Raw genomic sequence first — 14,673 nt, forward strand, 5'->3', positions numbered from 1 at the left:
TGGTTTAGTCATACCTGTATATCGTGCGTCTCCACGGTTGAACGTGGAGCAAACACAGAGCAAATTTCACTCAGATCAGGCAGTTCATTTAGAGGTGGTAATGATGGCTATAATGCTCAACCTGAGCACCCATGGTCATATCTTCAGCCCGTGTTAGAGGTTTTTGAAATGAAGAATGATACGTATCATTCAAAATGTTCTCCCTGTTTCCCACTCTGCCCAAACATACAAACATTCACTGTCCAACCTGAGAAAGCGTGTTGAGCTACGTAACATTTGTTTCATTCCAGATGAACATTTCAAACTAAGTTGTCTGTGCTTGGAGTAACTTAGTTTCTGTTTTTATTCCATGGTACAGTTTTTAGAGATTTCAATGTATTCCTTACTGCTTTTGTGCTTTGTGAAAATACAACATTTTAAGATTTTTTAAGAAGTACTTTGAATACTTTTGTATTTTTAAAAGCAAGTACTTCAGTACTTTAACTCAAGTAATAATCTGACAGAGCAACTTTCACTTGTATTGGAGTAATATTTGACATGGAGTATCTATACTTTGACTTAGTAATGAAGCTGTGTACTTTGTCCACCACTGTAAAAGATAGATGTTAGTTTATAACAGTAGATCTAATACAGTAAAGATGCTCATGTGTGCATTACATCCACCAGGATGTGCTTGACAGCTGGCAGAACAGTTGTTTGATGTAAAACTCCGTTGCAACATATCTGGACCAGTGGGCATATTGTAACTGATACAAGTAGTGGGACAGTAGGAGTGAGGTCTACTTCTTACTTTTAAACTTATTTTAAGGTCAAGTACAATTAACGTAACCACTGAAGAATATTTCCCCCTATGCACACTTAACTAAGCATATGCATGGTGTATGTACATAATAAAAAGGACTGAATACATTTAGACAGTGGCTGCATGTAGCCTAGTTGAGTAGGCCATTATTGTTCGGCCTATTTGTTTTGTTCTTTATGTTGTTATATAGGCTGGCCTAAAGATGTGTTTCCTTTTCATGTTCCTTTCTTTATGTTAAATCCCCATGATGGGGTTGGTTGTCACAATGTGTCAGAGTGTCTTTGATAGTTAATTGCCTCTTTGTTACAATGAGTTGGAATAAGAGAAGGATACACATTTCAAGCCAACACCTTAAGCTTCAATTTAATGTAGGAATGACTATTGAAAGCTGTTTTGATGATGAGCAATCATCAAAACAGTAAAAAGTCTGACAACCAACCCCATTCTTCCCTACTTCTGAAATTATACATCAAATTGTGAAACTTTCAGACTAGGGTTAATGTTACTTAGTTCAATTCAACTCTAAAATGTGATTAAATAATTTAATTTGCTTTGACAACTGCTAATAAAACTATTTTCATTGTTGTTGAGATGAAAATCAACATTAGTCTGTCACAGAAGAGACGGAGCACAAAGTGTTAGGTACAGTACATCAGCATTTATTCCATGCAGTTGTTTGCTCTGATTTTATTCTCCCAGATACCCGTTGCACTGTACACTGGATAATACAGGAAACTGACAGGATTGGTTGATCGTAATGCCATTCAACAGGACAGGGAGTTTGGAGATGAGAGTAACAAAGAAAACAGATGTTTGATACATGGGATGAGGCAACATGTCAACAGTTAGACAATTTCACAGAAATTCAGATGTAAGTAACTGGTATTCAGATTAAAAATGAGAGGAAGGGACTTCTGCAGAAGCACAGAAATCGGCATCACACATAACCACAGGCTTGACGTTTCATTCACCCTGCTGCGACAGTCCAATTACTGGCTTTTGGTTGTACTTGGCGTGCTTCTTTATGCCTATGTCAGGTTAAATAAAACTCGAGGAACACTCAATGATGCCAATCAAAACTATTTTTAAAAAGATCAAAATGATAAATGGTCCCAAAGTAAAAACAGGAGATGCTCGTTATATGACAATGCTTTTGTTCTGCAATAAAAATACTGTCTTCTTCCCATTCCAATTCATTGTGCTTCCTTTACATAATACTTTTCAGGAGAAATCACATTTCTAAAGCTGCCTGAAATTAAAAAGAACAACACCGTAGCAGTCATTCATAATAAATTAACTCAATAATCATGTAGGCCAGCTACAAAGGAAAAAAAAAAAGAATCAAAATTAAATTAAACTTTACAACAATCAATCATACTTCACAGGATATATGCCAGAAAGACAAACGTTAACAGCTTGATCGGATCACCCAGTCATTACGAAACACTAGGTTATTTCACACCAACGTAAACAGAGTGAAGAAGGTTCGAAGGAGGCTCGAGGAAAGGCAGCAGCTGCTTTTAGTACCAGGTGTAAGCCTTTCCAAAGCTTTCAGGCAAAAGGTAATTAATTCATCAGTACAGGTTTAGATTTACTGTGTGCCACTATGATCATATGACTCACACCCTCCTGCAGAGTTCAGTACTGATGTGATACAGATTTAAGTATCTCCCGCTCATTTTTAACCAGTGGGCTGGTCGTCAGAGCTCGAGGCTTCTGTCTGAGCTGTGCGATACATTAGAGAGAAAGGACAAAAACAGTATACATTACATTACAGATGATTATATACAGGAGTAACTAACACTGAGATGAGGTTGTTTGAAAACCAAGAGCAGCTTACTTGCTCTGTGGACTTGTCTCTGGCTTATATTCCTAACTTAGAAACTCAGCCGTCTGCATACACTTGAGCTTGACATCATTATCGTTAAATTCAACCCTGACTGGCTGTTATTTCAACTGTGCAGTCATTAACTAAAGCGGGTGGCAAACACTCTCACGGGGCAGGGGGGGTAAAATCACAGGTGCAGTATCCCATTTCAAAGACAGCAAGACAAAAAGTGATATTACTGGAGTTGTTGGATTTGGATCAAAGTAATGGAGCTGTTTACATAACACAAGGATAAGTCACTGTAACTGCCGCCATCTAGTGGCTGTGGATGTGTTGCTCCTTCTCTAAATCAACAACATAAAACCTGAGCATCAGTCTCTGGGAAGGCAAGTTCACAAAGAAGGGAGAATTTAAAAAATAAAGCCTCTTTATGAAGCTGTTTGACACCTCCGGCTCCTCTCTAGACACCAGTCACTGTGTTGTGTCTAGCCTGCTAGACGCCCCCAATTACATTATTATTGCTGTTTTACTCACCACAGCACAGACAAACAATTATTGGACGCTGCGTATCAGACAGTATAAATTACCCTGCTAGAAAATGGTACATGACAGATGCTGCACCTGGTACTTCAAAGAAAGGGGACACTGCACCTGGATTGCAACTCAAATTTCAACGTAAATATTATTTTCTGTTACGCCATAAAAGGTTGAACATCAAGGCTACCTGTAAGACTTTTTTTTTGTTAATAATCCTGGTTCATATTATGTGCCACTCAAAGCAGATTCCTACACACAACTATTGGTCCAGTCCAGTTTCTCACAGTCCTCGAACTATCCTGAGATGAGACTTGAAACTGTAATGTCTAATGAAGAACGGGCTTTGTTTCCACACGCTCACGCTCACACACACGCACACCCACACATATAACTCCCTTAACAACTCTAGGTCATGACATCTGATTGATGATGACAATGACATTGGCGTGTCTCTGAGAAGGATGAGCTGCGTCACAGAGGAAGAGACTTTTTTTTTGTGTGTGTGTGTTATATTTATCTTCGTCTCTGTGACCTGCTAGCTTGTCCACTTCATGCAGTCTTCCGTCAGCGTCCGCGATTTTGCGAGCTGCACAGGCATGCTAGGACAGTTCCGCATGGATCCTTTGATGACTGGACACTTGTTCTAGGAAGGAAAGGGAGGGAGGGAGTCCAGTTGCGAGGCAGGTTGTTCATGCTGGTGATCGCATTGTTTTCATGAGCTCCCCTTTTTCCCTACTCAGTGTGGTGGGGACAGGATGGAGGCGGGAAACTGAGGCTATGCACTGTAAACTCACAATAAAGCCATTTGATCATAATCAGAGCAAGTCTCTCTGTGTTGGTCGGAGTTTTTTTTTTTTTTTATCTTAAACAAGATTCTCAGAGCAAACAGCCAGGATCAAGGCTTGTATCAATGCTCCTACGCCAACAGCTGCAGTGATGTCACTCATCTTCTGCAGATCAGCCTCTTGAGCACTCCAACACATCCTCCTTTTCATCATTATCATCATCTGCATTATCGCCCAGTCTCAGTCTCTCCCCAACACACAGTTAGCCCAGTTTTTCTTTTTTGTCTCTGTTTGGATCAGAGGATAAACAGAAGTCCTGAATGTTCCTTCAAAACTCAGACAAAAATAAATTATGAGCACTATCTACTGTACATTATCATTCAAAAGGGAATCCCTGCCATGGGTTGCCTGGATGCTGTGCTAGCGATGGGGCAGACTGGGTTTAATGAAGGGAGGGACAAGGGGAGGGAGGGGGGTTTTCTGAGAGAGATTGTAGGGGAGGGGACTTTGCTATAGGGGAGCTTTGTTTTACAATGTGGTCCTCTTATTGCTGTGTTTTCTGCAGAGCAGAATGGGACTCGTTGGCCTCCAGGCAAAAATAGGATCAAGCCCTGGGGCTTTTCACCACGAGGAAGGAGCCCCGACTTTGTTGTTTCTGATGGTGGCATCGGAGCACTCTGCCTCTGATGAGTCACAGTCTGAGTCCCCAAACTGCAGTGGATTCTGGGAGAGAAAAATGAAAAAAGATGGAAAGACGAAGAAACATTAGTACAGTAAAAATATATAAAGGTAAGTTAATTACTTGTACTTTCAGATTCAGATTCAGATAACTAATAACTATAGGCTAACTATTAATCCCAGAGGGCAATTTGGTTTGCAGTGTACCAGCTTGTCGATAAACAACACAAACACTAACAAACAGACAAAGAACACTCAACAGTCAACATGTCAGTGACAACATCAGTGCAAGATGGGGCTTGTCATAAAGAGTAAAATAATTTTAAAATAGACTAAAATAACTTCTTTTTTAAAAACACAGTAGCCAGGAATAAATACTAAAAAACACCTTATAAATACACGTCTTCACAATTTCACAAGGCCAATCTATAACAAACTGTTAACTGTTAAAACCTGCTATCAGCATTCAGAAGTATGATGGCAGAATGAATAAAAGAATTTGTGTATTCTTTAATCATGGTGCATAACCATGGGGTTCTTTATAGCCTGATGGGACCACAAATGCAGAATGTTTGGGTTTAAATTGGATTTAGAGAACACACTTATCAATATCTATGGTGTTCACATTCATCATTTTTGCTTAAGCCATACTAGCAGCCCTGTTAAGTAAAGTTGAGATTAATGGGATATCATTATTTTTGTAGGTATTTGCTCTAAAACCAGGTTACTGAGAAATCTCAATTTTGACCTGATGATGGCGCTAGATGAAAAGTTAAGGAATCACCAAAGTCGATTCAAATTATCCTGCATGGAATTAATTTCTGGGCCAGATTTGATGCTTGTGAAGCGGCCCTTACCGTTTTCAGGCCACACCACACCCAAGCTTCATTCAACAGTCCTGCAACGGTTTTTGAACATAGGTTTTGAATACCATTTAATGTTGTGTGTTTCATGTGACTGTGTGTGGGCCCACAGGTAAATATTGAGTTATGAGTGATGGGAAATTAACAGAACACTGTTGAAGATAACTCAAGGATTCAAAAGATGGAACTAAAGCAATGTCTGAACATATTTCAATTCAAGAAGAAGTACAAAGAAATGATTTTCATAAGGTACAAGGAGGAAGACAAGTGTATATAATCACGACGGGTTTACTTTTGTTTGTTAGCATAAATATGAAGATAATATATGAAGTTTTGACATGTGGGATTGCACTCATATAATGGCAGAAAAAAGTGAATAGAGGGGTAGGATTAGATAAGTTTTAAACTTCTTCCTACTCCTTTTCGCACATGTAAAGTAAATTATTTCATTGTTTGCTATTATTGATTTTGTCACTTTTGTAAAACGTTTATTTTTTTCTTGTATGTTTGTATAACTCTTTCTTCTTTTCTGTTTTTTTATTATTGTATTTTTACTTTTACATGTTCGAAATAAAGTCATCAAATCAAAAGATAGTTATTGTGATTTTTTACATTTTATTTAATTTTGCATATATAAATACCTGTGAGGATTATTGCACTTAAAGTACAGTTGTAGTGGTCATTATTAAACTTACATATAACATAGTTGTATTTTCCTAAAACGAGCTCGGCCCTGTCCCATAGTATTAACAACTCTAGCTTTAAATCTACCTACATGGGACCTGGGTTACACTTGTCTTAAAAGTCTTGATCCAAGTGTTGGATGGACTGGTCGGGCAGCATGATGAGACTACACACATCAACAGTACTGACCTCGTAGCTGTGTTCATCAGAGCACAGTTTCCCCAGTGAGATCTGGGTCTTCACCCTGCGGACGGCGCACTCCTTGTCAGAGAGGCCGTCTGACTGGGTGGAGATGTCGATGGGGATGTCTGGCGTGTGCGACAGCAGCTCATCCAGGTGCTCCTCCTGACTGGCGCTCAGCCTCTCCAAGGGTCCACTGTGTGAGTGGTCGCTGGTGTTTCCCTCCTCGCCGTCAGACACAGACAGGTTCTCTGAACTGAAGGTGGAGTAGGACTGGAAGCTGCTCATACAGCGGTGAGGTCTGCGAAGAAGACAGAGGAATGTTTTTAAGGCAGCTTTTTTACGGTAGTTTCCTTTAAGTCCAGTTATGATGGCTTTAATTTCTAATGAGTTAAGATAAGGTGAGTGTCATTTTCTATTGTTGCACAGCATGGTATAACAGTTTTAGATCATAGTGTGTTTTACCTCTGTCTCCTCGGAAACTCCACTTCACTATCAACCTCCCCCTCCTCCTCTTCAGATGACTCATCGCCACCCTGAAAGAGAGACACCACACTGTTAAACCCTCAGTTTCACAACACAAACAAACACTACAGAGTCAGTCACGTGCAGCTTCCAGCTGCGCTCACCTTTCTGAGGGGCCTGAGGATGCGGGGCAGTGCGGTGGGGAGTTTGTGTGTTTGTTGGGATGGGTCTTGTTCCTGTGGCTCAGTTTTCTTTGTGGCCTCTCCATCTGTGGCAGGGTCTTTGCCGGGAGCCCCTAAAGAGGATTGGGTGCTTTCTTGGGTGTTAAGCAGTGAGTAGTGAGGTAACTCTGGGTGGTTTGTTACAGGAGGCGTCTCCTGACAGTGAAGGCATCCAGGGAAAGGGTGAGCCTGGCAGCAGGGACACAAAGAACCAGCACCAGCACCTGGGATGAGGTTAGAGCTGGTGGATGAAGTCCTCTGTCGCGTGTCTGCGTCCACTGCAGTGGAAATGAGGTCGGGGCTGGATTCAGAAACGCGGCGTTGCAGGTGGTCTGTCTGGGGGCTACGCAGGGCCGCGGCAGGGCCGAAGTAGCGCAGGTTATTGGCACAGTTGACGACGGCCTCCTCCCGGCCCTTCAAGGGGAGGAGGTGCCCCTCAGGTAGTGTGTGGTGGTGGTGATGGTGGAACTGCTGCTCCTGGAGAGACTGGGTGTCCTCTTGTGCACCAGCTAAAGGTTTAAGAAGCCCAGGGAACTCGTTGTGGCTTCCTTTGCTATTGGCACGGCGGTGCCGGGGCTTGCTTCTGTATCGGGCTTTGCCAGGAGGTGTGGAGACCTTTGGGCTGGCTGATAGTGGTGAGGGAGAGGGGAGAGAGTCCACACTGGGGATGCCATCAGAGCGAAGTAAGTCTGGCCTGAAAGAAACGCATTCAGCAACATAAACAACTTTTCTAACTTTACTTGTCACTTCTTTAACAGACAAATGAATGACAATCTTATCAGGTGTACTTAACATGTTGCTGTGTAATTTGCAAGGATTCAGACCTTTTAGCAGACGGCATCCCCGGTTTGTGGGAAATGCTTCCTTTCTTCTTGATGAGCTTCTCCACAGCGTTGGACCTGACGATGGGCCTGACCAGATGGCGCTTGTAGGTCCCGGGATATTTCTTCTCTACGGCCTGCTCTCTCCTGCAGGGGTGACTGGATTAGTTCAGGGGTTATATAACAGTGATAAGAAACCTACTTTCAGTTCTACATTCAGTACAGGTTATCCTACAGCATTAAGACAACATAAACAAGAGAAATGCAGAGGAGTAACCGGCTCTGATGGGTGTAAATATAGAAATTGGGAACAAATCTTGGGAGGAAAAAGTTGAATGTCTGATGTTTATGTTTCTCATTCTTCTTTATTTCTCAGTCATTCTAAGCAAAAACAAACAAAAAATAATCTAGGAAGCAGAGACGGAACTATATATAAAAAAAGTCTGATATTGTTTGTTATGTGACTCAATACAGCCCATTGTTCCAAACCCAACCAAAACACTGACTGCTGTTTCCTCCTTTCTTGCTGAATACACCCTCAGCTGTCATGCCCGGCTATTGTAATTATTGAAACAAAAGTTACTGGAAATGCCTTTGAGAAGGAGGAAGTGTCAGTATATTTACAGTCTGTCAGGCCTGATAAAAAAAGAAAGCAGCAGGATAGTAGCACAGCATGCTCATGACTACTGAGATAACCTGTTTACATACTTCATTAGTTCTTTCTCTCGGACCTCCAGCTGCAGCATGATGGCACTCAGCTCCATGTAGAGGTTATTGGCTCTTTCCAGTTTCCTCTCATAGTGCTCTCGGATGTCCAGAGCATGCCTGGAAGCGTGCAGGAAATGAAAGAAAATGTTTACTCCAACAACTTAAGCTGCCTTTTACAAAGTACATCATTCATATTAAGAGATAAGAACTGCGATTTGTTAGGAAGAAAGAATCTGTGGCATTGAAAGGTAAGATGTTAATTTATGTTTTCTGTCTTGCTTCCATTTTTTTCTCACCTGAGTTCGTCCCGTCTGCGTCGGATGAGCTCTTCATCCAGCCTGTGGATACACGTGCCTTCACTTTTGATCTTCTCAAAGTGTTTCTTCACCTCCTCCCTCCATTCTGACTGAAATATTAATGAACAAAGCCAAAGTCACTTCATGTGTTTCACCTTAGCACTGTGACCAAAAGAAAAGCATCATCTAGAACAGGGGTTCCCAAACTTTTCAGCCGTGACCCCCTAAATATAGGTGCCAAAGACTTGCAACCCTCACTGTCCCCAGAAGTGATTTAATGTGGCTTCATTTAGCTGGTCTGTAGAAAATAAGCCTACCTGTATGAGCATATGGCTGTGTTTCCTGTGTCGTTATGAATTAACTTACTGCTACTGATGCTTTTGATAATTAACTGTTCACTAATTCTAAATTTAGGAGTCATCTGGCAAAAAGAAAGGCTGAAAACTCATTACATTTTCTATTTTCAAGGTTTTATTTGAAATTTTGCTACTATTTGTGTTGATATTTTTACTATAATGGGTAAAATGTACTATTTTTAGATAACTTAAAAAAAAAGAAACATTCTAGAAGACATCTCACAACCCCCCATTTGTGTCTTGCGACCCCCCAGGGGGTCCCGACCTACACTTTGGGAACCCCTGATCTAGAACATGTAAATACAGTGAAGGGTTTGATCACTATACTCTTTGTTTTGAAGCAACAGTACAAACCTGGGACTTGAAGTAAGTCTCCTGAGGAGCTCCTAGGACATCAGCAGAGGCAATGTCCAGGTGTAGGAGGATCTGACGAAATGAAGGTCTGTTTCTGGGTTTGCCCTGCCTGGAATCAGCAAAAAGTATTGAGAGGAGATTGAATCAGATAAACAATAGAAATAGTCCTGTTTTCAGACCAGATAATCTGGTGTTAACTGATGTGGTCCTGTAATCCTCACTCACCATGTTTGCTTCATGAGGATTTTAAAGCCATCAGGGCAGGTGGAGGGGACAGGAAGGTGGAGACTGTTGCTGCCGACACCCCAAATGATGGCTGAGGAGTCGACGTCTTTGTAGGGAATCTCTCCGGTCAGAAGCTCCCATAACACAACTCCAAATGACCTGCAACACACACGTAACGTTAATCGTGTTTTGACGGAGCGAAAACACCAGAGTACATTTAAGTTTGGACTTTTATCTTTGATTAAAGAGTAAAACTGTCTTTCCAGGATGTGCTTTTTTTAATGAACTTCTTACAAAGTAATGCATTGTTTTAGAAATGTGTGAGTATTTTTAGTACTCACCATATGTCCACTTTTTCAGATACAGGCTCATTTCTTATCACTTCTGGAGCCATCCAGGCCACCGTACCCGCAAATGACATCTTCGTACTTTTGTCGCTGAGCTCTTTGGACGTTCCAAAGTCAGAGATTTTCACAGTGTCGTTGTGGGTGACCAAAACACTAAAACACACACACACACAAAACACACAGAATCTTTAGACTGTTAAACTCGTGTTAACCCTTTCACATCATGGCCGAGTAGTGTCAGCCTGACATTGGTCCAGGTCAAATGACCAGGGTTACACTATCCAGCCATTCTTTTAGAGACATACCTCTGAATTTAAAGAGGAATGAGTTTTATTGGTCGCATTTCAAAAGACTGAGCTGTGACTGAAGCACATTTCTGCATCTGAATCACTCCATTAGCTAAATGAGACTGACCTTTCCAGCACATTCAGCCTGCTATCGTTCTGCTGACTAATACAGTGTTCAGCGCTGCTGCAGCATGATAATATTGATTAGAGAAACAGGGCTACAGTGTGCGCAGGATGAGACAGGATGAGCAGCATGAGACAGGACACTGTGTCTTACTCAAACATTAAGGGGACTTGCTTTTTATTAATTCTGAGAATGGCATTTAAAGTTAATGTCAGAGCAACCACATGTGAAAGGAGGGATTGTTTTTGTCCCTGTGGGCTAAGAAATACTAAACAAGGCAGCTAAGCGGTTTTCGTGAGATTTACAGATCAGCTGCTGAACAACCGTGACAACACAAGAAAACATACTGTACCCTGTTGTAGTTCAGGAAAAAATATTCACTATATCAAAAAACTAAAGCTATATTCTACAGCAGTTTAAGTTTGTTTTAAATAAGGCTCAGGGTTTTTTTAATGAACGCAAAATTTAAAACATCAAATTAAAGCTGCTGTGAGGAACTTTTGTTTTGTATCGATTCTGGCGCCCCCTTGTGGACAAAGTGATGCCTCTTATCTCTTGTCCTATACATGCAAAAGTAATGTTTTCAACAAAAACCTCATCCTGTTGTCTTTTAACAGTCAACTTTATCAGGCAATGTGATTATTTTCCATGAAAACAGTCAAATAAAGGCTGTTTCTGAAGCGAGATGTCCATCATCTGGTCTGACACCTACCCCCTCAGGGCGGTTTCAGGCACTCAAAATGACAACAGAGAAGGTGTCAGTGTTGCTGCTGATGGTCTTGTTTGCTATTGAAGGTCATAAAGAGGCATCGGTATCATTTTCAGTCTGTTTCTCAGACAGTTCAAAACTCCTCACAGGGCCTTTAAATAAAGTCTCCAGAGATTATTTTGTCATCTTTATATACAGGAGGGATGAAACTCACTTGGGAGACTTGAGGTCTCTGTGGATAATCTTGTGCAGGTGTAGGTAGTTCATGCCACTGGCAATGCCTGAGGCCCAATCCACCAGCAGCCTGGGGGTCACCTTCCTCCCCGCCCTCAGCACCTCATACAGCTGGCCCTGAGCACAGTACTCCATGATGATGCAGTAACAAGGAGCCTGCGTGCACACTCCCCTAGAAACAGACAAAACAGAGCAAACACATTTGGAAACCCTGACAATGACAAACCAATGAGCTGTCAATGATACACATTATAAAAATTCAGAGCTATCCAAGTGTAAAAACATGAAACCATGCGGTAAACACAGAGGTTTCAGTTGCTTTGGACTTACTTGAAGCTGATGATATTTGGATGCTTGAGTTTTCGCAGGGGTTTGATATCTGTTTCCTTCTGCTCCCGCACCTTCTTGATGGCCACCTCCTCAGAGCGGAACTTGCCCAAGAAGACGGCTCCCTGTGCGCCGCTACCAAGCCACTGCAGCTCTGAAATCTCCTCAAATGGAACTTCCCACATGTCTGGACACAGAGAAGCCACATTTTGTTAAAATAGAAGTTACACATCCTCCCTTTAGAGGTGATGTGTTTTACCCAACACTGTCACATTTGCTCTTTATATTGAATACAATGACAAATTTAGCTAATACATTTATTTGCTTTCTTAACAGCAGTTTCATTGAGTGGATTGAATGCCCTCAATTGTTCTGTCGGATAAATATGAAGCTACATGAAGTAGCTTGTTAGAGACTGAAAATAGGGAGAACAGCTAGCCTGGCTCTGTCCAGGGGCAGTAAAATCTGCCTACAGGCACCTTTAAAGCTCACTTCCAATCAGTTAAAACTTGTTTGTTTCTATGTGGTGTAAAAACCAAAGTGTAATAAAGACAATTCAACATTTTAACTCCTCGGCTGGATGCAGCTACTTTGTGTATTCTCTGCTGCTGGCCTCCCAACCTCACATCACTGTCAGGTCGATTAAAGGTTAATCTATTCTTTGAGAAGTTTATCTGAAGGTTAAAATAGTCACAGTCACACCACTAAATGTATGTCATGTGGCATCAGTCATCTATAAGCATCCATGTCAGTGAGTAGAACAGAAAAAAGCACACACACACACACCAGTACATGTCATATGTTTTTGCCATACTGAGTCAAAATAAATCTTAAGCCCTGTGAACAACTGTTATAAATGTCTCAGATGTATAAATAGTGACTCATATGTTTATCCACTCTTGGTATGCGGTTTTAAACCAACGGATAGGAGAAAATACACCACAGAAATGTCCATGCCTCTACATTTGGATATTAGCTGGCTATGTCTAGCTCTGTCTAACCTCGACTTGTCCTGACTGTGTGCTTGTAGCCTCTGTGTGCAGCCTGCGCAGGCAGCCCTGCAGCAAGGTGAGTCTACCTTTACCATGACCTCAATTCAAACTGACAGCAGTACGGTTTCACCCACAACAGCTATTGTAAGCTAGAGGAGACTATTGCATTATAGTTGCAGGCTGCATTAGGAGAGATGAGGCTGACCTTGCTGTTGTAGCTTGTATTCTGTCGAGTACGTCTTCCCGATGATGTTCCAGACGGGCCGCAGACAGCCAAACAAACCCTCTAAAAAACCACCCGAACCAGGTCCCGCTCTGTGGAAGTGCAACTTGATGTCATCGGGGTGGTGGTGGTGGTGGTGGTGGGGGTGGTTCTGCCTCCCCTCTCCACTGTGGTCTATGGGACATCCCCCTTCACCCATTTGCTCGTCCAACCCGCTTCCACACCCACCGTGCTCACAGGACGCCGGTGACACAGCCTCCTCGTTGTCATGCTCCTGCAGCTGGAGCACGCTGTTGTCAAAGTGCCCGCCCTCGCTCCGTGTGGAGTCCACACTCAAAGCAACGTTCGGGGGACTTATACCCCCCAGCATTGAGTCCTCCTCCTGCCCAGGTGTCTGCAAGGGAACGGGCAGGTGTGTGGGCGGGGCCAGGTCTGTGATGATCTGAGGAGGTAGGTTGGATGGAGGTGCCTGTGGAGGCTGAGGTTGGGAGGTGGGTGAGTTTGATTTCTTCATTGTGTCCCCGACCACGGTGAGTTTGAGCTCCTCCTTCAGCTTGCCCACCAGCAGACTGGGACAGGAAGTCCACGAGAGCACCTCGGGGGAGCTGCCCATAGTGTCGTGCATGTGCATGGGCCGCCCAGTGACGATGAGTTGGGCGCGACCTAACACGCTTCTGGTTCGTCTGAGTGTTGAAATTCACCTGCAGACATTAGAGAAAGAAGAAGAACAAACTGATTAGCTTAAAGTATACAGTAAAAGGAAAATAAAATGCAAATCCAAATAAAAACAGCTGAGTTAGACCCATTTGGATGATTGTAGACACCTCTGACACAACATAAACACCATTATAACTGCTGCCATGGGGCATCATTACATCTGCAAAGACAATCCTCTCATTTCCTCTCATAGATGTGGGATTGTAAAGCCTACTCCAATGATGATTATTTTTAACCACTGAGTGAAATCACAGCAGGATGGAGGAAGTCGGAAATCCTATAAAATTAGTTGCATTAGTTTGTTGCTGAGTGAAACACACCGCACAGTTTATAATGCAATTCTGGGAAATTTCTGGGAAAAAGCCAGACTAAACTGATAACACACTCACATGCACACACATGTACGGCTTTACAGTGTTCCATGGGAAGCATAAACAGTGTAGCAGGGATTAAAAGTCGTTTCTGTGTATTAGGATAGCTGAGAGCAAAACATCTGGCACACAGGGCCTATTCTCACTGCTTAACCAGCAGGGCCGACCTCAGCTACCTCAGGGCTGCAGCCAGTGTGGTGTTACACAAGATACTGCTGGACGAGGGATAAGGGGTGGGACGCACTTTTCCTGAAGGTCCAGACATTTATTTACATAATGTCAGCAGGATAATCTTTCATATGGTGTGTGATTTATTACTATGGTGTAAATATTTATATTGTGATACTGCAAAAAAAACAGTATAGACTAAACATCCAGAAAGGCTTGACCATATTCTGCTACCACAGCCAATCAAAAACAAAAATGCAGATATTAAGACCACAAAGAGATAGGGCTGTACGATAAATCGATTTAATCGATTAATCACATTTTTGGTTTCAGGCGATTTAAAAAAAATAAAATTTAGATTTTCTCTGTGA

General features: G+C 42.2%; 1 protein-coding gene across 1 annotated transcript in view; it reads right to left on the reverse strand.

The window, feature by feature from the left end:
• Positions 1-1,440: 1,440 nt before the first annotated feature.
• Positions 1,441-14,673, reverse strand: part of si:ch211-45c16.2 (mitogen-activated protein kinase kinase kinase 13) — a 47,251-nt gene continuing 34,018 nt past the window's right edge. Inside the window, exons 3-15 of the mRNA XM_034693966.1 lie at positions 13,029-13,747; positions 11,835-12,018; positions 11,485-11,676; positions 10,145-10,303; positions 9,804-9,962; positions 9,579-9,687; positions 8,869-8,978; positions 8,573-8,689; positions 7,868-8,011; positions 6,987-7,737; positions 6,823-6,893; positions 6,367-6,658; positions 1,441-4,675 (exon numbers count right to left, since the gene is read on the reverse strand). Coding sequence (XP_034549857.1) covers positions 4,574-4,675; positions 6,367-6,658; positions 6,823-6,893; positions 6,987-7,737; positions 7,868-8,011; positions 8,573-8,689; positions 8,869-8,978; positions 9,579-9,687; positions 9,804-9,962; positions 10,145-10,303; positions 11,485-11,676; positions 11,835-12,018; positions 13,029-13,677 — 3,039 coding nt within the window. The 5' untranslated portion in view covers positions 13,678-13,747 and the 3' untranslated portion in view covers positions 1,441-4,573. The remainder of the gene's footprint in view (positions 4,676-6,366; positions 6,659-6,822; positions 6,894-6,986; positions 7,738-7,867; positions 8,012-8,572; positions 8,690-8,868; positions 8,979-9,578; positions 9,688-9,803; positions 9,963-10,144; positions 10,304-11,484; positions 11,677-11,834; positions 12,019-13,028; positions 13,748-14,673) is intronic.

This window comes from Notolabrus celidotus, chromosome 10 (assembly GCF_009762535.1).
Source record: "Notolabrus celidotus isolate fNotCel1 chromosome 10, fNotCel1.pri, whole genome shotgun sequence".
Lineage (NCBI taxonomy): Eukaryota > Metazoa > Chordata > Actinopteri > Labriformes > Labridae > Notolabrus > Notolabrus celidotus.